This window comes from Theropithecus gelada, chromosome 10 (genome assembly GCF_003255815.1).
Source record: "Theropithecus gelada isolate Dixy chromosome 10, Tgel_1.0, whole genome shotgun sequence".
NCBI classification, from domain to species: Eukaryota; Metazoa; Chordata; class Mammalia; order Primates; family Cercopithecidae; genus Theropithecus; species Theropithecus gelada.
In genome coordinates, this window is record NC_037678.1 from 4120318 (window position 1) to 4145768 (window position 25451).

General features: G+C 55.3%; 1 protein-coding gene across 1 annotated transcript in view; it reads left to right on the forward strand.

The window, feature by feature from the left end:
• CELSR1 (cadherin EGF LAG seven-pass G-type receptor 1) overlaps positions 1-25451 on the forward strand; it is a 182322-nt gene that overhangs the window by 70354 nt on the left and 86517 nt on the right. Inside the window, exon 2 of the mRNA XM_025399607.1 lies at positions 8868-9506. Within this exon, the coding sequence (XP_025255392.1) occupies positions 8868-9506 (639 nt within the window). The remainder of the gene's footprint in view (positions 1-8867; positions 9507-25451) is intronic.

Here is a 25451-nt window from a genome sequence, read left to right on the forward strand (position 1 = left end):
TACCTTGACTGCAAGGCCAACACAGGACTTTGCTCCCCAGGCATCGTGAGCAGCACCTGGGCTTTTCTACAGTCCAGCTTGCTGGAGACGCTCGTGCTGGTATGAGACTCTGCTCTCCTGGGTCCGAGGCTCACTCCTCCTCTCATGGCTTGACATCCTGCCATGCACTACGCACCCAACCCTGAAAGCACGTGTCCCCTTGTTCCTGTCAAGCAAACCTGCATTCGTGAGACACAGGTCCTAGGTTGTTGCCCAGAAAGGAGAAAAGCCAGACGCCCTCAGGTAGCAGGATCGACACATCGCACCTGTTGTCTGACCCCCTTGGCCTCTAAAACAAAACAAAACAAACCCGGAAGAGGGAGAGATGTACACAACCACTTCAAAGTTCCCTGGCTTTGCATGGGAGCCACCAGGAGCCACCAAGCAGGGCCCTCCCTGCCTGCTGTGAAGGCCTCGGGAAGGACAGGCCCGTACCCTGTGTCTCTTACCGGCTGGACAGCAAGCAACGCCCTGTGGATGTGACCACAGCTGGCCACGGGGGATGACTCTGGACCCTGAGGGCATCATGAGCTGCCCCAACCAGGCCTCGAGGGGCACTCGTGATGGGAGAGTGGAAGAGCCCCCCAGGCTGTGGTGCACAGGGTAGTGACGGAGACTCACAGTGAGCCAGTGGGCCCCTGCTTCCCTCCCGGCACTGGCTGCATCTCCAGCTGCCTGTGGCTCCATCTCACAGGGTCATCCCCAAGGCCCCGGATGTTTTAGAAGCTGGCCTTTCCTCCTCCATGCCCTCAGCAGACCCTTCCATGCCAGGACTAGGGTCCTCTCGGACCATCCCCTCTGTCATCCCGTCCACCATCGGTGGGGACTTGGCCTCAGGTTATTCTGGGCCCTGCCGCTCAGCCCGAGTCACCTTACCAGGCACATTCAGCTTATTTGTGCCTTGGTGTCCTCACCTGTCAAGGGGCCAGTGATGATTCCTCGTGGTGCATGGGTCCTGTCCACGCCTCTGTGGACATTTCCCCTTCAGCCACCCCCACCGCCCTGCACCAAGAGCCCACGAGGCTGGCGGCAATTGGAAGTCCACCCACCTCCTGCCTCCATGCCCATATCTCCCTGCTATTCTGCATTCCTGGGGTCGATTTATGTCCCCCCAAAATTCACATCCACCTGGAACCTCAGAGTGGGATGTTATTTGGAAATAGGCCCTTTGCAGCTGTAATTGAGGTGCTGACCTGAGGCCATACTAGCTTCCGGTGCGGTGAACAGAAGACAGAGGTGTGACGACACAGGGAGAGCCATAGCCACTTGCAGAGGCAAAGGCCAGATGGGTGCGCCTGGGAGCCAAGTAATGCCAAGGACTGCTGGACCCCCAGGGAAGGGGGCCCAGAGCAGACCCTCCCCTGAGCCTCCAGGAGGAACCAGCCCTGCCAACACCTGAATTTCAGATCCCTGGCCTCCAAAACAGAGAGAACGAATGTCCCGTATTGGTGGCGCAGTAGTGGCCTTTTGCTCCCGCGGCCCCGGGAACTGACTCCCCTGCTCCCCACGCCTTGCCGGCCTTGCTGCTTTTCATGTGTTGTGCTCCCAGGAGGATTGTTCCCTCCACTTGGTGTGGCAAACTCCATTCTTACTAGGAAACCCACTCCCCTGACTCCTGGGGCCGTCCAGCATCAGCTGCGCTGCTCTTCACCCACAGCTGCCGATCACCTGCCACCGAGTCTTAGAACTGTGGCACTCCCCCCTGCCCCCTGAGGGCCGCCTGCTCCTTGAAGGCCATGATATGACCTCTGCCCCCACTGCCCCACAGCATGAGCCCACCATGGGGAACACGATCGCGGATGACCATTATCCAACTGCAAAGTCTTTCACGAAAGTCAGGGGGACTGGACAGGTCCCAACCTCCATGAAGACCCAGGAAGTTCCTTCCCATGACGTGGTTCAGGTTTGTGCAGCACCTGCTGAGGAGGGCCCTGCAGCCTCGTGCTCTGCCATCTGCTCTGTCTCCTTCCCACGTCTCAGCCACAATGAGGTGACTCACCCTTCCCGGGAAAGCAGGGGATGGTACTTGATCACTTTTGAGGTGCCGCGGAGCCGCTCCAGACCTGGGAGGAATGCCCGGAGCGCGGGCAGAGGGAGTGCTGGGCGGGCTCTGTGCCTGCCAAAATCAAGCAGACCCCAAACTGTGACCTGTACTCACGCACAGAAATAAAACCACGGGGGACAGTGTGAGGCTGAAAGTCATCATCACCTAAAGGCCACAGACCGTAGCCCCTGAAAACTGTACAGGTCCCAGACCCAGGGAAGGCTAGAAGCCACCACGGTGCAGGGGAGCTGTGTGGTGTAGGGTCCTGGGACAGGAGAGGACAATGGGTGGAAACGAGGGAAATCTGCAGAAGGAATGGGCTTCAGTTAATAACATGTCAATACCGGCTCACTCCTTATGACAAATGCTGAGGCCAGGTGCAGCGGCTCACACCCGTGAATCCCAGCACTTTGGGAGGCTGAGGTGGGAGGATCGCTTGAGGCCAGGAGTGCGAGACCAGCCTGGGCAACATCGCAAGGCCGCACCTCTAGATAAAACAAAAACAGAAAACCCAGCCAGGCATGGTGGCATGCTCCTATAGTCCTAGCTTCCCAGGAGGCTGAGGCAGGAGGACCACTTGAGCCCAGGAGCTCAAGGCTCAAGGTTGCAATAATCACATCCCTGCATTCCAGCCTGGGCAACAGAATGAGACTCTGTCTCAAAACAAGCAAGCAAAAGACCCCCAAACCTACTGTGCTAATGTAATAACATAATGGGGGCCTGGGTGTGGGATCTCTGGGAACCTTCTGTATTAGTAATTTTTTTGTAAATCTAAAACTGTTTCAAAATTAAGTTTAAAAAAAAAAAAATCAGCAACACAGACAGAACTACTGTCAACAGTGCCGATAGCTCTCTGGGCTCACGTAGAAACATTTTTTGTTTTGTTTTGTGTGAAAGAGTAACTCCTTCCTTTTTTATTTTCATTTTTCTTTTCTTTTTTTTTTTGAGATGGAGTCTTACTCTGTCACCCAGGCTGCAGTGGTGCCATCTTGACTCACTGCAACCTCCGACTCCCAGGTTCAAGTGATTCCCCTGCCTCAGTCTCCCAAGTAGCTGGGATTACAGATGTGCACCACGATGCCCCACTAATTTTTGTATTTTTAGTAGAGACGGGGTTTCGCCATGTTGGCCAGGCTGGTCTCGAACTCCTGACCTCTGGTGATCCACGCACCTCGGCCTCCCAAAGTGCTGGGATTACAGATGTGAGCCACTGTGCCTGGCCTATTTCTTGTAACCTAACATCATGTTGTCTTGATCTATCTCTGCCAAAAATGGAGGTTTGTGCTACTGTGTGGTTTAGCTGCGTCATATTCCATCGTGGGGATAGGCTGTGCTTGGCTCAGCATTCCTGTACTGGTGGCGTTTAGATGTGTGTGTCTGAAGGCTTAAGCTGCAGGTTGGTTCAAAATCCAACCCAGACTACTTAAGTAAAAAGCAAATTCACCGTGGCTGGGTAACCTGGGCAGGGCCGTGGTCTTGAAGGAAATTGATGTTAGGATTAATATTAAGGCATTCCTCGTGTTCTCTTGCACACTTCACGGTCGTTAATATTCAATGCTATTTTCTGTCTGTTACGTCATCGTTTTGTGCCTGAGTGAAGATAGATGTCCCTAGAATATGGATCCTTTTTCCGGGGTGTTTATCTGTGCTGTGCTTTCCTGGGCTGCCCCCAGGAAGGCCCCAGTGCTGCAGCCTCCACCCAACGTGTGGGGGTCAGAGTAGCTCAGGGCACCCCAAGAAGGCCTGGGCTTTTAGCTTAAAATCAGTACGGCCTTTACACATTGGTCCAGAACAAACACATCCATGTGTGGTTTAAGATAAAAGCATGTTTCATAACAACTGCCACGAGGAAGTAAACAGTACCCTATCTGTATTATTGTAATGGACATTAAAAAAGAAAAGCAAGCCAAACAGGCACAAAAAAATAGCTTACATGAAAAAATGGAGTCTCATTATGCTGTTTGTGTAAATGTTGATGTTGGAGTTAGAGCGACACCATGCTTCTCTGGCCCCTTTGCCTCTCCCTCCCTCTCTCCGTGCTCCTCCCTCCTTCCCTTTCTTCCACAAATGTTTATCCAGTGGCTCTGAGTGCCAGGAGCTGTTCTAGAGGTGACGGGTGCAGCAGGGACAAGACCTACAGGCTCTGGGTCCTCAGGGACTCATAGGGAAAGAAACAGATGTAGTAAACAAATAAAAAAATCAGAGCCCTAGGCCGGGTGCGGTGGCTCACACCTATAATCCCAGCACTTTGGGAGGCCGAAGTGCGTGGATCACTTGAGGTCAGGAGTTCGAGACCAGCCTGGCCAACGTGGTGAAACCTCGTCTCTACTAAAAATACAAAAATTAGCTGGGCGTGGTGGCGCACGTCCATAATCCCAGCCATGTGGGAGACTGAAGCAGGAGAATCACTTGAACTCGGGAGGCAGAGGTTGTGGGGAGCCGAGATCATGTCATTGCACTGCAGCCTGGGCAACACAGCGAGACTCCATCTCAAAACAAACACACAAACAAAAAACAACAAAACAAAAACAAACAGAGAGAGCCCTGGCACTCCTGTGCAAGAACTGAAGTTGGGATGTGGCAGATGGGAGTGAGGGGTCAGCATGGAGGGTCCAGTGAGGGACCCAGGGGTGAAGCTAGTGTCTGAGAAGGTGGGCAGTGCTCCAGCAAGGGGACGTCCAAAGGCCCTGGAGCAGGAAAAGCTGTCACAGGATGACAGGGACAGATCACGTAGACCACAGGACACAGGGGTGTGGATTTTATGCTGGGTGCCGTTAGAGGCCACAAGGAAGCAGGGCGATGAGGTCAATATTTTAGGAAGACCACTCTGGCTGCCACATGAGGATGATGGTGGAGGGAAACTGAGGCTGGCAGACCCCAGGGGTGTTCAGCTTGTGGCCAAGCAATGCCTCTGGGTCATAGGCTATTTTTAAGATTTTTCTTTTTTGAGGGGAGACAGAGCCTTGCTCTGTCCCCTCGGCTGGAGTGCAGCGGCGCAATCTCAGCTCACTGCAACCTCCGCCTCCGAGGTTCAAGCGATTCTCATGCCTCAGCCCCTCAAGTAGCTAAGATTACAGGCACGCACCACCACGTCCAGCTAACTTTTGTATTTTTAGTAGAGACATGGTTTCACCACATTACCCAGGCTGGTCTCGAACTCCTGACCTCGTGATCCACCCGCCTCAGCCTCCCGAAGTGTTATGATTAGAGGCGTGAGCCCCTGAGCCTGGCCGGGCCACATTTTTTTAATCCATTAATCTGTGGGTGGACGTGGATCACTTCCATGTTTTAGCTCTTGTGAATAGCGCTGCTGTGAACAAAGGTGTGGTTGACTCATCTTTTTATTTTGTTACAAAAAGAATTGCATTTGTAGCAACCCAAATAGTACATGCTAATTGTAAGACATCTGAATAACACACAATGAGCAGTAAAGTAAAAAGGCGGTTCTCGCTCTGCTACCCCATCCTTTTATGTCCTTTGTAGGCGTCGCTGCAGCATCCTTCCAGAGTTTTCTATACATGTATAACATGTTCGTGCATAAGTAAAGCAGCCCCTCAGAAAATGGGATCACGCTGTGCATATCCCTTTCATTTTATTTGCACATATTTTAGACACACGGATATTGATGACAGCGTAATAGTCCATTGTGTGGCCCGTCTCATTGGGTTATACGTTTCCCAGCTGATAGGTGTTTAGGTGGTTCCTTTGTCTTTGGTGTGTGTGTTTCGGCTTCCAGAAGGATGATTGCTTAAGCTTAGGGTCGCTGAATGTTTACAATTTATTTTTGGCAAAGGAATATATAAACGGGATGTAGCAAGTTAAAGTTATTTATGAGCATTGCATAAGGCAAAACTATATTAGCTTAGGTTAACATTGTATAACACATTGTTTAGCATGTTAATTTATTTTAATTGAATTATGTTAATATATGTCAGTCTGCTAGGGCTGCCATTTAAAAATACCATAGATTGGGTGGCTTAAACAACAAACATTTGTTTTCTCACAGTTCTTGAGGCTGCAAGTCCAGAATCAGGAAGGCAGCGCGGCCGGGTTCTCGTGGGCTTTGTTCTCCTGGCTGGTAGACGGTGCCTTCTTGCTGCGTCCTGATGTGGAGGAGAGGAGAGAGCTCTCAGCTGTCTCTTCCTGTGAGGATGCAAATCCCCTCGTGGGGCCCCGCCCTCGTAACCTCATCATTAACCCTCATTACCTCCCAGAGGCCTCATCTCCAAAACCCATCACCTTGGGTTAGAATTTTGAGGAGACACAGTTTGTTTACCAGCAACACGTTAGTATCGTATATGCTGGGCAGTGAGGTTTAATGTTTTAAGTTGATGAGCGGTTGGTCTATGAGTGGACTGTATTGGTTTTGGTCGTCTGGTGCTGTGTAACAAAGCATCTCAAACCTAGTGGCCTCCAACTCCGGGCGTATTATCTACTCACAGTGTGGCCAGGCTCATTGAGGGGTGGTCTCTGCTCTGTGGTGTCCGGGCCCTCCCTGGGGTGGCTCAAGCCTCAGCAGCCCGGCGGGTCACATCTGGGGTCTGGGGCTTCCGTTGGCCGGGGCCCTGGACGGGAGTGCTGCCTTCTCCGTGACATGCCTTCTCTAGTGTGGGGTCTGGGCACCAGGAGGAAAGAGGCAGAACCTTCCAGCCCTCTTGGGGCCTGGGCCAGGAACTGGAGGATGTGTTTCCTGCCACATCCTGTGGGATCCAGCCGTCTCAGGGCCCCCCTGCTCCAGGGCAGAGGAGTGGAGGCCCCCTTCGGAGCGGGAGCCCCTGGGCTCAGGGAGGGAAGGAACGCACTCTCTGAGGCCGTCTCCCACCATGTCCTTTGCCTCGGACCTTTTGGCCTCGTTGTTGTTTTTCCCCACTCCTCCCTACAGCCACCGGTCCTCTGCCTCTGGGCTCTGCGGACACCCTCTGGGCTGCTCCTTCCCGCTCGGAGGTGCTCTGGGGCAGTTGCCAACACAACTGTGTAGCCTCGAAGGGCTCTGGGTTTATGCCAGAGCCAGAGGCAACCTCCCTGCACCGAGGTTGTACAAATATTAATGTCATGTTCTGAGTTCTGACTTGCCACACTGTCCTGAGGGCCACCTGGCAGAGCAACAGCACCCAGGGCACGGCTCGGGTGTCGTTACTGGGGTGGGAGGTGGGCACCCCCAGCCGGGTGTCGTTACTGGGGTGGGAGCCGGGCACCCCCAGCCGGTGTCGTTACTGGGGTGGGAGCCGGGCACTCCCAGCTGGTGTCGTTACTGGGGTGGGAGCTGGGCACCCCCAGCCGGGCCCACGTTCCTGGCTGTGAAATTTGGCTTCCACCTCTGTTTTCCTCACCTGTGAACCGGGGGTGATGCTGGTTCTGTTATAATCTCTTGGGATCTTGGGTCCACGGCACCTGGACGCCTCTGTGGCTTCTGGAGTGGTTGCATTTCTTTGTTGTTTAGACAAATTACATGACTCTAAGTCCCTCTCATACGTGACTGGTGGCTCCTGGTGCCGGGAAAGTGCCGGGTGCGGAGCCACCTGCTGCTCTCGTTCTGTTTCCTCTTGGGCTCCCCGCGTGCTGCTGTGCTTGTCGGGCACGTTGCTGGGCTCGGGGTGACAAGGCGGCCTCTGGGCCTCATCACCCTCCAAAGGCCCGGACACTTCCTCACAGTCCCCAGAACGAGAGGGCGGAGGGCCTGGCCCTCTCCGGCTCCCTGCCCGGCTTCTGTCCTCCTGACTGGGGCAGTTACTGAGGCCCAGGACTCTGAGGGGTGACAGGGGCCCCACCCTGGAAACCAGGGTGGGAGCTCTCGTGGGGGCCACAAGCAGGGGCCTCATGGGGTGGGGGCTCCTGGAACACAGAATCCGAGCCAGGCCTGGAGGACCTGGACTTGGCAGCCTATTCTGCAAATCCCACCCCACATCTGAGCCCGGGCCTGGAGGTGGCAGGTGAAGGCTCCTGGGCATGGGCCGCTGCTCTGTCCCTGGGAGCCACTGGTACCCATGGCCCGCCCCTTGAACGTCTTGTCCGATTCTAGGCCTGGAACCGGTGATGCATGTGCCTTTGCAAACAAGGCGTTCCACTGTCTTGGCCTCAGACTCCTAAGTACCGCACGTGATGATGTGTTTACTGCTGGCTGAGACGCCACTGCGTGTCTTTGTAAAGCGGTGCTTCTCAGCGCCTCCTGTGTGCTGGGCATGTGGACTTGCATGGGGTGTAGCCGAGCTAAGTGGGACTCTCAGCACAGTACGTTGGTGAGGACATCCTCTGGGCAGGACCAGGGGGGCTTGCCAGGCTCTGCAGAGTTTGAGCTGAGCTGTGAGGACAGGAAGAACTCTTGGGAGGTTGGGCAGGATAGGATCCCTGGAGGCCAGGGCAGGTGCAGAGGAGGTAAAAGGGGCTTCAAGTCCCCATGTGGCTGGACCAAAGCGTGTGAGGAGTTTTGGGCAGTGAGGGGCTGAATCCCAGTGGTCGTCAGAGTGCCCTGCTGAGCGCTTTGGGACCCTCTGAGGGCTTCGGAGCCAGAGAAACATGTGATTGGAGCTGTGCTTTAGGAAGCCAGGGTGGGGGCCAGGGTGCTGGAGGAGGGAGGGCCAGGGTGGTGATTGTGGGGGGTGGGGGCCAGGGTGCTGGAGGAGGGAGGGTCAAGGTGGTGGCCGTGAGTAGGAATGGGGAGTGGGGAGTGGGGATGCCCACGCTCTCTCCTTTGGCAAGCATGCCTGAGGCTGCTCCTGGGATGGGGCCTGTAGGACCTGTGACTCCGGCAGCATCTGAATGACCTTGACTTTCCTTGTGTCTGCAGACGGCATCCACAGCGTCACGGCCTTCTGCACCCTGCGTGTCACCATCATCACGGACGACATGCTGACCAACAGCATCACTGTCCGCCTGGAGAACATGTCCCAGGAGAAGTTCCTGTCCCCGCTGCTGGCCCTCTTTGTAGAGGGGGTGGCCGCGGTGCTGTCCACCACCAAGGACCACGTCTTCGTCTTCAACGTCCAGAACGACACTGACGTCAGTTCCAACATCCTGAACGTGACCTTCTCCGCGCTGCTGCCCGGCGGCGTCCGCGGCCAGTTCTTCCCGTCGGAGGACCTGCAGGAGCAGATCTACCTGAACCGGACGCTGCTGACCACCATCTCCACGCAGCGCGTGCTGCCCTTCGACGACAACATCTGCCTGCGCGAGCCCTGCGAGAACTACATGAAGTGCGTGTCCGTGCTGCGCTTCGACAGCTCGGCGCCCTTCCTCAGCTCCACCACCGTGCTCTTCCGGCCCATCCACCCCATCAACGGCCTGCGCTGCCGCTGCCCGCCCGGCTTCACCGGCGACTACTGCGAGACGGAGATCGACCTCTGCTACTCCAACCCGTGCGGCGCCAACGGCCGCTGCCGCAGCCGTGAGGGCGGCTACACCTGCGAGTGCTTCCAGGACTTCACTGGTAGGTGCCTGGGGCCTGCAGGTGGCTGGGCTCACCCTGGCTTTGTGCACGCGTCCCCAGGTCGCGTGGGGGAGGGTTTGGGGTGGTTTCCTCTGTTTACTTCCGTCCAAGGAAAACAGCTGGAGCACGGGCGCTGGGCCCAGGTGTGGGCTCCATGAACTTTGAGATGATCTCAGTAACGGTACTTTTTTTTTTCTTTTTTGAGATGGAGTGCCACTCGGTCGCCCAGGCTGGAGTGCAGTGGCACAGTCTTGGCTCACTGCAACCTCCGCCTGCCGAGTTCAAGCGATTCCCCTGCCTCAGCCCCGCAAGTAGCTGGGATTACAGGCACATGCCACCACGCTCGGCTAATTTTTGTATTTTTAGTAGAGACGGGGTTTCACCACATTGGTCAGGCTGGTCTTGAACTCCTGACCTCATGTGTTCCACCCGCCTCAGCCTCCCAAAGTGCTGGGATTACAAGCATGAGCCCCCGCACCCGGCCAGCAATGGCATTTTCTTAGCCAGCTCGGGGCTTCCCTGACCATAGCCCACGGTCACCTCCCCTGCCCGACTTAACTGCCTGCTTTAGGAGAACAGTAGGACAAGGTTACAGGGTGAGATACACTTAAAAGAAAACCTAAATGCACGAAGTGACATGAGTTGCTTTTAAGTGGCTCTCAGGTTAAAGTACTTTATTCCAGATTGCAGGCTTAATTGGTTAGCGTAAAACAGTGGAACCGGGTGGAAAGCGTTGAGCCATTAATCATTTGGGTCTTGAAATCCCGTTGTTTCACGCTCCCTGTCACCGTAGAAATTTTGTGACTCATTCCCCCGCTTCTGAAGACGTTCTTTCCTTGATACGTCCTGACTCATCACCAAGATGAATTACTCCAAATGTAGCCAACGGTGTTTTTAAAAAATAAAGAGCCACCCCGAGAGGTACAAAAACACACGTTCTCTGCATCTCAGCCACAAATCTTGCTTTGGTCTTTGATCGTCTGTTCCATAAAATGATGGCTCATTTGAAAAATGAGTTTACAATGGTCCCAGTGGTGAATAGTCTCTCTCTCTTTTTTTTTTTTTTCCTGAAAGCTCTCTGGGATTAGGCGGGATTTGGTTCATACCGGAGATAACGTTGAGACTCTTCCATCTACCGAGTCCTCGATTAATCTGTTTAATATAAACACCTGAGCAATCGTTAGCTGCTCGTTAGCAGCACATAGCACAAGTTTATTGAGCTTATAACAAGGGTTTGAGGTATTAGCAGGTATTTATCAGGCAGGAAGAGTGCAGGGGAGCAGAGAGAGGGGAAGGATGGCTTCCAAGGTTCTCTGCATCAGAAGTGGAGGGCAAACCACCAGTGTGGGTGTTGGCAGCCCGATGCAGTGGGGCTCCCGGCGCTGACCTCTTGCACTCCAGGTTGGTGGCCCTCTGGTCATACGGCAGGTGGAAGGAAGGCACTGTGGTCACCTGCCCCGTGGTGTTCCCACGCCTGCTAGTCTGTGGCTGTCTGTTGGTGCCGTCTGCATCTGGGGCTCTCGCCCCGCTGTCTCTCACTGAGTGCTAATCCTAGATTCCTGGCTATACCGGGGCTTGGCTGTGGGCTAGGCAGGCAGGCAGAGACGGCGGGAGACCCCCGCCTCCCATAGCCCACACCTGTGTTGGGTTTGGGGGTGGGGATGGCTCCAGGTATGAGCAGGCCTGAACCAGGCCCCTTCCCCTGCTCTGAGTTTCGGTGGATTCCTGTTCTGTGTCAGCTTCCCAAGGTGCCCTTCCTCCCCTTTGCCCCTCATGGCCTTGAGCGGGCTGCTCTGCCTCTCTGAAGCGTCAGCTTGGATGTAGCAGCGGCCAGCACAGTAAGTGCCCCTTCCCCGAGCCAGTGCCCTCCATGTGGCCTGGGTGGATGGCACTTTGCCGACTTTCCTGCTTCAGATGAAGAAGCCATGGCCGCGGGTCCCTGGGAGGGGCCTGTTGCACTCCCAGGAGTTGGCAAGGGCACCATCTTTACTCTGCAGATACTGAGTACCTACTGTATACCAGGCCAGCGCACAAGCCAGACCTCCCCTGGCCCATTCCGGGGGGTGACCAAGTTCATTTGTGCCGTTGGCTCTTTCATGGGTAGAGGGGACCATGTAAGCACCTCCCACCTCTGGCTTTGTCAGACGAGTCAGAAGCCTTAGGGCAACGTCTCACGTGGCTTTGAGACCCGGCATCGGCCTCCCAGGCCGCCAGTCCAGGCTGCAGTAAGTTTGGGGCCGCACTGGGCAGGGGTGGCCGAGGCCTCTGGGGATCCCTGTGCCAGCAGATCCCCTCTGAAGATGATTGACCCATTGGGGGTAATCCACATTCTGAGCTTCTCAGGTTTTCTTTTCATCAGGAGAGTCATTTTTAGAAAACTAATGACTGGGGAACGGCCAAGTCTGTCATCACCAATAAGACCCACTAACATGTAATGATTGGCATGAGACTAATTTGAATCTCTTTGGGTACCAACATTATCATATGTATTTCCCTCGGAGATAAGGCTAATTAAGACTGATTATTTCTACTCCGTCCCTCTTCCTCCCCTTTTCCCTCTTTCCCTTTGAAGCGCTCCTTTTTCTGCGTGGAGGTAATTGAGCTCATTTATTCACGATGAAAGTGGCGCTGTCGTCACAGGGGTTTTATTACTTGCTCTCTGGTAAGCCGAGCTCGGGGGCCTCACGGTTGCAAGGCTGGAAACAGCCCAAGTGGCTGCTGAAAGCCCCTAGCTTCCTGTGTTGCGGGACAGGAGACAGCAGGAGCTGAATGAAGGAAGTAGCAATTAATTTCAGGAAAAGCTCAACAAATTTGATGCTGGAGAAAATACTAACAGCTCTCCCATGTCCCTGAAATCCATTTAGGCCTTAGAGAAGTCCAAGGCCCCAGCGTCTGTGGATTCCTCTGATCTTTGCAGGGAAAGAACGCTCACGGCGTTGGGACTGTGGTTGGGGTCTGCCGCCATCCCACTCTCCGAAGGGACAAGGATAGGAAGCCTTAAGGCTCCGGCATCTCAGATGTGCCTGGGACACCCTCCCAGTTTCTCCGCTCCGCAGAGAGTTCTAATCACCCGTGAGAAGCATGGGCTTGTGTTCCTCGGTTCTTAGCCCCTCGGTCTTTTCGTAAACAGTGTAGTTCTGCTTTTTGTTAAATGGCTCAAGGACGTGGGGTAGGCTCTGACTTGGCTCCTGTGGGTCCAGATACAGGGCCCTGTTCCGTCTCCCCTCTGCACCTGCCATCCCTTCATCTGAAACGTGTCTCCTCCCCATCCATCTGCCCATCACGGGCCTCCCTGAAAATCTGCTTCAGCAGCTGTCCTCTGCTGAGAAGGTTCTGGAAGTTTCCCGACCTCCTGGGATGGATCATAGGTTTCCTCCCTTGAAGCTTCCTGGGTGTCTTGTTTATGCTTTTGTTGGTCGACCCCCGTGCTGGGTGTGGTTCACACACTTCCATGTCTCTGCCCCTCAGGATGGCAGGGACTGTAGCTAATGGTCGTGTGTGTGTGTGTGTGTGTGTGTGTGCACGCGTGCACATGTTTTGAGACAGAGTCTCACTGTGTCACCCAGGCTGGAGTTCAGTGGTGTGATCTCAGCTCACTGCAACCTCTACCTCCCGGGTTCAAGTGATCTCCTGCCTCAGCCTCCTGGGTAGCTGGGACTACAGGCCTGCATCACCACACCCGGCTAATAATTTGTATTTTTAGTAGAGACCGGGTTTTGCCATGTTGGCCAGGCTGGTCTCAAACTCCTGACCTCACGTGATTCGCGTGCCTTGGCTTCCCAAAGTGCTGGGTTTGCAGGCGTGAGCCACCATGCCTGGCCGGACTGTAGCTAATGTTTGGTGAGTGCTCTGCTGTGCTGGTTACTCCTCTAGATGATTCTACACGTATTTTCTCATTTACTTCTCGAGGCAGCTCTAGGACCCCATTTTATAATGGGTACAAGACATCAAAGCCTCTAGCCCAGTGGTTCTTCACTGGGGGTGATTTTGTCCCCAGGGATGTTTGACAAAATCATACATTTTTGGTTGTCACAGCTGGGGGCGGGGGTGCTGGAGGGATGAAGCCAGGAATGCTGCTTGGCATCTGTAGTGCACGGGACCGCCCCACGGCACAGAACCGGCCTCATTGCTGAGGGCAGGGACCCTGCTGCTGGCCCTGCGGAGGGTGGGGTCAGGACTCAAACCTGGGCATGCTGGCTTCTGAGCTGCAGCTGTAGACCCTCGAGGGTGGAACGGCCGGCCAGGTTTACCAGCTTAGATCCTTCCTCTTGCATCATTTCTTTAACAGCATTTTGTAAAAGGCACCTTCTGTGCTGGTTCAAAGGGCCAGTGTGATGGGCGGTCTGCAGCGGCCCAGGAGGAGCTTTGCAGCTGTTAACCTCGCTCCCGAGGGGCTGGGAGGACACGGTTCCTTCCCCACAAGAAACCTGGCCTCATTAAATCAGGCCTGGCCTTAGAACTCGGTTTTGAATCCTGGTGCTGCTCTTGGTGTCTCCTCTCCCTAATTAAACAATCATGACCACTCACTCATGACTAAAATGGGAAGAGGCCAGGAGCGGTGGCTCACATCTGTAATCCCAACACTTTGGGAGGCCAAGGCACGTGGATCACGAGGTCAGGAGATTGCGACCATCCTGGCCAACACAGTGAAACCTTGTCTCTACTAAAAATACAAAAAATTAACCGGGTGTGGTGGCCAGGTGCCTGTCGTCCCAGCTACTCAGGAGGCTGAAGCAGGATAATCGCTTGAATCCAGGAGGCGGAAGTTGCAGTGACCTGAGATCACGCCACTGTACTCCAGCCTGAGCGACAGAGCGAGACTGTCTCAAAAAATAAAAATAACCTAGGAACAGTACTCTCTACTGATTACCAAGAACGCAAGTCCTGGGCTCTGCTCTTCCTCTGCCTTTCCCATGTGTCTGTGACAACCCAGGAGGTGGGACAGTTATCATCCCAGTTCTGTCAACACCCAGGTGCAGCACCGGGCGGGCAGGTCCGGGATCCGACTCGGGGATCTCTTGTGAGAGGTGAGTTTCACAGCTGCCCCTGGGAGGGTCGGATGCCCCAGGCCTCCAGCCTCTCCCCTCTGGTCCCCTGGAGGACGTCCCTAGTACCAACTCCAGATGCTTCCTGCTCTGACCCTGCTTCCTCTCCCTGTCCCTCATTTCAGCCCACGGGCTCACGGTGGATGCCCCTTGGCCCCACGTTCAGCCTCTTGCCACAGCCTAATGACTCTGCCTCCCCCACCCAACTCTTCTCTCTGCTGCCTGTCCCTGTTTTCATGTTATCACCTTGGACCTCCTCCTGCCCTCCCCGCCACCCTCATCCTGCCCTGACGATCCCCTCTTCACAGAGCGCCCAGAGTGTACACGTTTGTCTTATCAGTGTTCAAGCCTTCCTGGGGTGACCAGTGCTCCAGTATAAAGTGCAGTCACTGGGTCTGTGGCACTCAGAGGTCTAGCCTCATCCCCGGCTCCCCATGCTCAGGTCACTCTGGCCTTCGGGACACACACTGGCCCCTCTCACCGTGGCACTTGTCCCTCCAGCGCACCTTCCCCCAGGTCTTCCCTGAATGTTCCCTCCCTGTCCCCACTCCTCTGTCCTCCCTGCAGCCCTCACCCCCATGGCGGTGTTTGCTTGCCATTGTCACCTTCCTCCCTCTGCACTGGATGCAGACAGCAGCGTCGTCTGCCCAACAGAACGTGCCCACGGGCCTGCAGCAGGTACCATGTGCAAATGAGACAAGGGCTGGCCATCCCACCCCTCCAGATAGGCCAGAGATAATGCCCTCGGGGCCTGAAGCTCATTCTGTGTGTGGTCCAGGTGCCGCCTGTGCTGCCTCTGGTGTTGAGCTGGGAGGAACAGGACCCTCCAAGAACACCCACCTCCCTTCCGTGTCTCCTTTGCCCCTTCCTAGGGGACGCTGAGGTATGTCTGACTTTGTCCCGCCCGTGTGGGCACTGGCTAAGCTCCCACGTGGGTCTGCCCTTGGGCTTATCACAGCCGTGAGCGGGAGCGTGGGCTCCAAGCCTCTGGGCATTCCCGGGAAGCACTTCTCTTCCTCATCTCTCTCCACGCCGTGAACGGGTGATTTGTCCCCACAGTAGGGTCTTCGTCTTCCCATGGGGCGCATTCCTGAGTGGCAGCTCTGATATCTCAGGAAAGGCGCGTTTCTCTGAAAGGCTGAACCTCTTGGAGGGGGACGGCAGCAAGTCACCTTCACTCCCCTCACATCTGGGTAAAGGCAGACCCGGGTGCCCCTCCTGTATGCACCAGTGGGCCAGGGCTTCTTTCTTAGGGTCGAGTTTATTCTTGATCTCCTGCTTTTAGGGCCCCAGGGGCTGTGAGAATAATCTTCTCCCCCCGCCCCGCCCCCCGCCGAGATGAGTCTCACTCTGTCACCCAGGCTGGAGTGCCGTGGCATGACCTTGGCTCGCTGCAACGTCTGCCTCCTGAGTTCAAGTAATTCTCCGGCCTCAGCCTCCCGAGTAGCTGGGATTACAGGCATGCACCACCACGCTTGGTTAATTTTTGTATTTTTAGTAGAGACAGGGTTTTACCATGTTGGCCAAGCTGTTCTCGAACTCCTGATCTTCTGATCCACCCGCCTTTGCCTCCCAAAGTGCTGGGATTACAGGCATGAGCCACCGCACTTGGCTAAGAATAGTCTCTACGAGGCTGCGGAGCTCAAAGCCTGCCAGTGGGGCCGTCCCTGGGCCCTGTATGCCCGCGCCATCTGGACTTCCAGGAGTGTTGGGTGCTCCCTGGCTGGGACCTTAGCTTGGTCAGGAACCGAGTAGGTGAGTAGCCACTTGGGAGCGCTTCAGTGCTGCTGGCTTTGGGCTTTGTACAAACTCCTTAGGCTGGGACAATAGCAATTGTCCTGTGTGAGGGCCCCCCCGGCTCCTCCCCTGTCGGGGTCCCAACTGTCCCTGCGAGGGCCTCCTGGGACCACGGACAATCTATGTAGGTTCAAGGACAGAGAAACTTTTGGTGTAAAAATATAATCACCTGTGTGCTCATGGGAAAATGTTAAAAATAAATTCTGGCCCCTCTCCGATTCTGTTGTAAAATGTGTACGTCACTCCGGCTGTGAGTTTTATTTTGGGTTCCCTTATCGGAGTCATGGGGTTTCCATCTTCCTGTGATCTGCTGGCGCACTCATCCATCGCAGCCTGCAGGTTCTGCACTTTTAGACAGGGTCCTCATTCATGGCGAGCTGTGCCATCACCCTGCGGAGTGACGTCTGCTTAGCACAGGCGCACACGTGGGCCGGTGCTCACTGCGGCTTCCAGGATTAAAGCTTCACCTCCAAGTGTGCCTAGTAAAGTCGCAGTTAGTCCTTAAACTTGAGAGTTAATTATCATTCAAAATGAAAATCATTACATAACCTATAATTAAAATCTCAAATAAAGCAGAAACAGAATCCTTTCTTGGGAAAACATGCTTTTCAGATAATTCAGGATTACTTCAAGTTTTTCTCTCCTTGGTGCTTCTCAAGGCTTTCGCATTTGGCTTTTTCTACAGAGTCCAGGTTTTGAGATTTGCCATGTCTCTGGTACGTTCCTGGAAAGCTGGGGCATTATTTCATTTCTGGGTAACTCTGTTTTCTATTAAAATCGTGCCGGGGGATCGGGATGTGGATAAATTTAGCCAGGTATCTCCTGTTCTCCTCCACACAATTTCTTCCCCAAAGCTGGGGCTTTTGATAAACAGAATTAGTGTCCTGTGCAGGGTGTGTAGGCACAGCCCAGCAGCACTGGGGCCCAGCACGGTCCTCGCACTCACCCTGCAGTCCTGCTTGGGCTTCCATGAGCTTCCTAGGGCTGCTGTAACCAATCCTCACAAACTGAGTGGCTGAAGACAACAGAAATCTGTTGTCTCTAAGCCAAGCGCAGTGGCTCACGCCTGTAATCCCAGCACTTTGGGTGGATGAGGCAGACGGATCACTTGAGGTCAGGAGTTCAAGACTAGAGCCTCTGTAATCTCAGCCCTTTGGGAGGCCGAGGCAGGTGGATCACCTGAGGTCAGGACTTTGAGACTAGCCTGACCAACATGGTGAAACACCGTCTCTACTAAAAACACAAAAATTAGCCAGGTGTGGTAGCATGCACCTGTAATCCCAGCTACTTGGGAGGCTGAGGCAGGAGAATCACTTGAACCTGGGAGGTGGAAGTTATAGTGAGCCGAGATCGCACCACTGCACTCCACCCTGGGTGACAGAGTGAGACTCTGTCTAAAAAAGAAAAAAGCAACCTCTTGTCTCACTGTTCTGGAGGCCAGAAGTACAAAACCATGGTCCCTGCAGGGCTGTGCTCTTTCCGAAGGCCTCAGGGGAGGACCCTTCCTGGCCTCTCCCAGCTTCCGGTAGCCCTAGGTGGTGTCTGACTAACGGATGCATCACTGCAGTCTCCGCCTCCGTCCTCACACTGTTCTTCCTGTGCACGTCTGTCTCTGTCCAGGTTTCCCTCTCATTGTAAGGACACCGGTCACTGGATTAGGTCCCACCCTAATGATCTCATCCTAAGTTGATTACAAAGACCCTATTTCCAAACAAGGTCACTTTCAAGGGTACTGGGAATTAGGAACTGAGCATATCTGGGGACACAGTTCAGCCTTGGGTGTTCCTTAGCTGGGGAGCTAAGGAGTTTGGGAACCAGGGCTGCTGGCGCTTCTCACTGGCCTGCCTGTCGCGTGTCTGCCAGGGCCACAGGCCACTCTGGGGTGGGAGGTGGGTTTCTGTGGTGTGTTTACCTTTGCGAACGCTAAGCACAGGAGCAGAGGGTTCCCCACGTTCCACCCGGACAGCCTGGAGGTGGGAGAGCTGAACTAGGTGTAGAATGTGAGTCAGTGAGAAACAAACATCTGCCCAGCAGTGTCTGGCCCACAGTTAGAAAAGTGGCCCGAAGACGAGCCGCATGCAGTAGAAACCTCGCTGTGGTTTAAAGCGCACGCCGTTCCCCGTGACTTCGAAGTCGGTGGTGTTGAGGGGAGACAAGGCCGCCCGGCCGGGCTGGCTGCAGGTCGTGGGCGTCTGTGCGTGCACTGGACGGATGCCGCTTCTGCAGAGGGAGTGCGAGCTCCATGAGAGCGGGGCTGGGCTCGCTCACTCACCCCTGCATGAGTCTCCTGGGGCCGCTGTAACATTTCCACACATGAAGGGCTTAACACAGCACCAATTCGTTCTTACTGTTCTGGAGGGCAGTCGGGCGTGGGCAGGGCTGCTCCGGGAGGCCCTGGGGAGGGCCCTGCGGTTCTGCCTTCCTCAGCTGCTGGAGGTCGCCTGGTCCTCGGGCCCTGGTGCCTTCCTCACCTCACTCCGACCCCTGCTTCCACCACTGTAGCACCTTCTGCCCCTCACCCTCCCACCTCTGACAAGGAGCCTTGTGATGACTTTGGGGCCACACAGTAATCCAGGATGGCCACCCTGTCTCAAGATCCTTAGTCACATCTGCAAAGTCCCTTAGGCCATGTGAGGTCGAACATTGTTGGCTTTCAGAGATGAGGATGTGGACACCTTTTGGGGTCCACTATTTTACTAACCACAGCCCCAGCATTCAGTCAGCACCCAGTAAATATTAGTCGGAGGCATGCGTAGCGAGCAGGCCCCACCTTCGGCGCTGTGGTGGGGGTCTGGCAGTCCCTGCTGTTTATAACCGGCCGCGACCTGGACCCAGGGCTGCCGGGAGCTGTTGGGGAATCCGAATTGAGCCTCTGCCCGGAGAGTGGTGACCCAGATGACCTCGGGGACAAGTGCTCTCTGCTCTTTCACCCCCTTCCGGTCACCACTGTCAAGCCCTTTCTCTGGTGTGGACAGACAAAGCCGCCTCTGTCCTGGGGACCAGGGGACAGGTTGATCACACGCCTCTGGCCTGCCAGGGCTGGGTGTGGGGGGGTGACACTTATCAGATGAAGCTGGCTGGACATAGTGGGGGTAGACTTCATATTAATGAGGGCAGTTCGTTACCCCCAACTCCAAGTGATGAATGAAGAATTCGGACTCATTTCTTCTGGACGTTGATCTGTCCCTAGGGCACTGTCTGTCCTGGCCCGCACTGGCGTGGCCAGGGGAATTTGAACTGTTGGGGTGCTGAGCAGCCTTTTTTCGTGATGAGTGAGGTTTTGGCTGGCATTCCCGCTGAGCCCGGGCATGCTGCTGTTTGTAGTTGGCACCATCTCTCTGCATGCTGATAACGCACTGGGCACGCCCCTTCCAGCCCTGCTATGCACAGCTGCCTGGCTCACCTCTCTCGGTTGTCTTTCTGTGTCTAGCAGGAGCGTGACCAGACCCTGGCCCCACATCCTGCCTCCCGCCGAGGCATGGCAGGGCCAGCCCTCTCCCTACCCTCAGGAACCAAGCGCTCAGTGGGGTGCCAGACTGCACAGTGCCCTCTCCCTGGGTGCAAGGCCCAGGCCCATCCCACCCGAATGTCCCCACTCAGCCCTACCCTCCCTGGATGAGGCTGTGTCCAGGCTGTGCCCACCCCCATGGTCCCTGGAGAAAAGCAACTCCCGAGGCCTGCAGGGCACAGGGGAGCCCCGCCTGCCCCACCGTGGCACTGTCTTCTTGGCGTGTGCTGGGCCCCAGGGTGGCGTGAAGACTGCGTCCCCCCACTCCAGGACCCGGGGAGTGTTGACTGGGCCCTGTCCGCCCTAGGTAGGACCCACCACCAGGCTCTGCCTCATCTCAGGTCCTGGAGGCCTCCTGAGCTGCCACCAATGTCCTTCTAAAGAGAGCCAAGTCCCTGGCCCACCCCTTGGCTTGGAAGGACCCTGGGTTGGTTTTGAGGGGGTAGGAAGTGCTCTGCAGGGGGAGCCGAGATGGGGTTCTGTACCCCAGGGTGGTGCTGGGGCTGCAGGGACACTCAGGTCCTGGTGATCAGCAGGGCTGACCATCCCCTAAGTGCCAGCTGTGTGAACCCCCGGTGCCAGGGACCAGGTGTGGTGGTATCCAGAGCCCTGTGGTTACCCGTCTCCTACCAGTCTTGGCAACCAGGACTTTCTGAGTCCACTCAGGCCCAGGAGTCGCTGTGTGTGTTTGGCGCACCAGGTCCTCATGCCACTGTCTTCCCAGTGCCACAAGAACCCTGGGAAACAAGGGGTGTTGTATCTCCCGTGCTCCAGGTCTGTGCGGGCTCCGGGAGATGCTGGGAGGTTTCAGGGTGCTGCTTCCTCAGGGGATTGACCCCAGAAGAGGGTTGCTGCTGACTCTGGCTGGTTTCCTCGGTGTGTTCTGGGCCTCATTCTCCTAGGACTTCTGTGATAAGTGATCACAGACGGGGCGCTGAGAACAACAGACATGCCTTCCCTCAGTGCCGCAGCTGGAAGGCTGACATCGAGGTGTTGGCAGGGCCGGCCGCGCTTCCCGGAGGCTCTAGGAGGAGCCCCCTGCCTCCCAGCGCCTGGTGGCTGCAGGCCTTGGCTTGTGGCTGTCTGGCTGCAGGCTCTGCCTCCCTCTGCACCAGCCCTTCCTCTTGTTTCTAATCTTCCTCTGTGCTCATTTTGTGATAATTCATGTTGTGATTGCATCGAGCCCGCCTGCTAATCGGATTGTCTCATCTCAAGATCCTTAACTTAATTGCGCTTTTGCCATATAAGTAAAATTCCTTGTTTTGCTATATAAGGTCACATTCCCAGATTTTAGGAATGACGATGTGGACACATCCTCTTGGGGCCACCGTGTAGCCCGCTGTGGGGTGGGTTATTTCCTAGTCTCCCCTCCATCGTCAGTGTCGTGGAGAGGGAGGTTGTAGGGAGCCCCTCTTCTGAAAGGCTGTGTCCCCAGGGGCGATTCCAGACTGGGGTCGCCTGGGCCTGCTGGGCCTGTGTGCTGCCGGAGCCTTCGACCTGGAGCTGCTGCAAGCACCGGGAGACCGTCACACGTGTACCCATCCTTCAGGTTCGGCAGGATTTCCAGCCCTCAGTGTGTAGGTGACTCCTGTAAGAAACAGCAAAGCAGTGGATCAGTGGGAATCATTTTTCTTTGCTGCTGGAATGCGTTTCTTATTTTTTTAAATGGGTGTGTCTGGAGATCTGGGAATTTGCTTCGGAGACACTAACGAAGTCATGCAGAGAAGGCCAGCCCTGGACAAGCAGCTTCTGCAGTGCTGGGCTCCCCTGGCCTCCCCCTTCCCAGCTCCCTCCTTGTGGGGTGGGGATCTGGGTCCCCCTGCTGAGGCCTTTCCTGGTCGCCTTGCCAGGTGGGGCGGGGCTGGGCCGCCTGTAGGTGTGACTCAGGAGGGATTCCAGGTGCAGAGCAAGTCACCGGGAGGTGAGAAAGTCAAACAATGCATGAAACCCAAGGGCAGACAGGGGCGCTGACAGGAATGCAGTTCCCGGTGGGAGCTGGGGAGGAGAGGGCGTGGGGCGTGGAGGGGTGAATGGGGTGCCTCCAGTCTCAGGAAGGCAGTGAGGAACAGGAGGAACAGGGACCAGTAATAGTAACCTTGCGCTTGTGCAGGTGCGTAGCTCACAGCCGTAGCAAATGAGCTGTTTCCCTCACACCAGCCTGTTAGTGCTGCGGAATGCTCCTGGCCAAGAGAGACAGAAATCCCTGCCTCGGGGGATGGATTTATTACAGCTGGGGAAACTGAGGCACCGGCCAGGATCTTGCTCAGGAAAGCTGTGTCCTGACAGCAGTGCCGTGGGGGTTTGGAATGGAGTGCTTAGGTCCCTGCAATTCTGCCCCCTGGGCAGCCCCTCCTACCTACAGGGACATTTCAGAGGGGCAGCTGTCCAGGGAAGGTGGTGAGGTGGACTTATTCTCTGGACCCATCCCTGCAAGCCTGTGTGGACACTAAGGCGGATGCAGGCTTAACTCCAGCTCCCACCCATGCAGCTGTGTGACCCAGCACGAGTTACCGCCCTCCCTGAGCCTTCGTGCACTCATCTACCAGCCAGGTGCTGCGGCCTGCCTTGTAGAGAAGGTCATGTGTGGCCGGGCGCGGTGGCTCAAGCCTGTAATCCCAGCACTTTGGGAGGCGGAGACGGGCGGATCACAAGGTCAGGAGATCGAGACCATCCTGGCTAACACGGTGAAACCCCGTCTCTACTAAAATATACAAAAAACTAGCCGGGCGCGGTGGCGGTCGCCTGTAGTTCCAGCTACTCGGGAGGCTGAGACAGGAGAATGGCGTGAACCCGGGAGGCGGAGCTTGCAGTGAGCTGAGATCCGGCCACTGCACTCCAGCCTGGGCAACAGAGCGAGACTCCGTCTCAAAAAAAAAAAAAAAAAAAAAAGAGAAGGTCATGTGTGGATTATGCTCACCTCTGGAGGAGGTTGCTGTGAGAGTGCTTCTCATGTCCTTGTCCCCAAATATGGACCTGGGGATAGACAGGCTCAGAGAGCATCACCTGAGCTGTTGGGGCACCGTGTGGCCCTGCCCTTTGTGTGTGTCCCTCCATCTCTTATGTCAGCCTGCCTTGCGGGGCTGAGTTGGTAGCACGTCCTCCCCTACAGCTCTGTTGCTGGACAAAGGCCCTGGTGGCTGGGGGCCTCTGCTGGCCTGGCTTCTGCCTGGGGCTGCATGACACAGGGGTTCTGAGGTCCCCAGGAAGAGGCATCGTCCTGACTGGCAGTGGACTGCTGTACATGACCCATTGCCTGGGCTGCAGCTGCCTGGCTTTTCTGTGCAGCTCCTGTGCCTGGTGGGGCCTCGCTGGTGTGGGACTGTCATGTTGCAGAACAGGAAAGGTCTGGGGCTTTGCCTCCACTGCCCTGTGGTGGGAACCCCTGTGCGTGCCTGAGGGCATTCAGGTGAGTGTGTGTGAGCACGTGAGCCATGTAGGTTGGAGGCTGGAGGTACTTTCTCAGGTTTGATTGGAATCTGGTGGGGTGAAAAGGGCTTGGCCAGGAGCCCCAGCTGTGCCTACCCTTTCTGGTCCTGACCCTACTTTGATGGCTGCCCTGCCTGAATTCTGCAGCCTGACCCCTTCCCTCCCCTCCCCTCCCCTCCCCTCCCCTCATTTCCCCTCCCCTCCCCTCCTCTCCCTTCCCCTCCCTTCCCCTTCTCTCCTCTACCCTCCTCTCCCCTCCCCTTCTCTCCCTTCCTCTCCCCTCCCCTCTTCTCCCCTCCCCTCAGCCTCCATGCCAGTACCCCTTCAAAGCTTCCCCCTCTGCTTTTTCCATCTGCTATAAGACTCTTCACGTATTTTTGGTTTTTCTGAACATCTGACATTTTTTTACCTAGATGGAAACTCCATGAAGGTAGGATCTGTTTTGTTCATTCTTATAACCCCAGTGCCTAAAGAATGGCCCATGCTGGCAGTTTATTAGATGGATAAGTGGGTGGAAAGATGGGTGGGCAGGTGAGTAGGTGGAAAGATGGATAGATGGATGAATGATTGATAGTTGGATGGGTGGGTTGATGCATGATGGGTGGTTGGATGACTAGATGGATGTGTGATGGGTGGGTGGGTGGTTGGTTGGATGGATGGATGGATGGATGGATGGATGTGTGATGGTGGTTAGATGGATGAATGATGGATAGTTGGATGGGTGGGTTGATGTGTGATGGGTGGTTGGATGGCTGGATGGATGTGTGATGGGTGGTTGGTTGGTTGGATGGATGGATGGATGGATGGATGTGTGATGGTGGTTAGATGGATGAATGATGGATAGTTGGATGGGTGGGTTGATGTGTGATGGGTGGTTGGATGGCTGGATGGATGTGTGATGGGTGGTTGGTTGGTTGGATGGATGGATGGATGGATGGATGTGTGATGGTGGTTAGATGGATGAATGATGGATAGTTGGATGGGTGGGTTGATGCATGATGGGTGGTTGGATGGCTGGATGGATGTGTGATAGGTGGTTGGATGGCTGGATGGATGTGTGATGGGTGGTTGGATGGAAGCTGGGTGAGTGCTTGGAAGCTGGGTGGGTGGATGGATGGATGAACAATGGATGGGTGGACGGATTCATGGGTGAATAAGTGGATGGATGGAAGGGTGCAGGGGTGGGTTAATGAGTGGGGGTGGGTGTGTGGAAGGATGGATGGATGAGTGAATGGAATAACAGATGGGCAAATTCGTGCGGTGTTTTGTCATTTCTGACATACACGTTTTCTCTTAGAAACCCTGTAGTGTTCCCCTCTTTGCCTCCTATCTGTGTGTTTTCTCTGGTAGTGAAGTTTCTGACACATGAGCCACGCTGCTGGGTTGTGTCTTCAAGACTGTGCTTTCTGCATCCTAGGATCCAGTGTTAGGACTGAGCTCTTTGATGGGGCTCTGAGTTGACTTGAGGTTTTGTGTGTTTGCGTGAAATGACCTGACTTTGAAATTGTCCTATGTTCCTGTTCCTGGGCCCTTCCATTCACTCCTTGTTCTCTGTTCTTGTGTTTCGTGTTGATCATTAATTCTGCATAAACTAAGGCTTCTTCAAGTGCTTGAGTTTTACCACTGTGGCCTTTGGAAATTCTAGTTTTTCTAGTTCAAAGCTCTTAGCTGTCTCTTAGGACCAGAAAGGAATTGTCTTTTTATTTATTTAAGAACTTAAGTGGTCAATCTTTACACGCCCTTCCTCTCTTGGAGCACGTTCCCAGCCCTCCCCCAAGTCCTGAGGTTCTCTGCCTGCTGTGTCCCCTCTCTGGGTGAGCCCTGGGACCCTGTGTCTCTCTTCTCCCAGCTCCTGGAGCAGCCCCCCAGGGGTAAGTCCTGAAGCTCCTGAGCCAGGGGTTCACATCAGCATCCCCTGGCCTGGGCCCTCTGCACCTGTCCCCATGCCCTCGGTCTTCCCTGGGCTTGTGCCCAGCCCCCTGCCAGAGTCTCCATGTAATGATGCCGAGACCCTCTGGACATCCCCTTCCTTGTTCACAGACCAGCACCTGGCCCCTACCTGCAGCAGGTGAGCCGTTTGCTGAAGCCCTGTGAAGCTGGGGCTTTTCTGGAAGCCCCTTAGGCTGAGGGATGATGGCTCTGGTGCTTGGGTCTCTGGGCAGGCAGGGC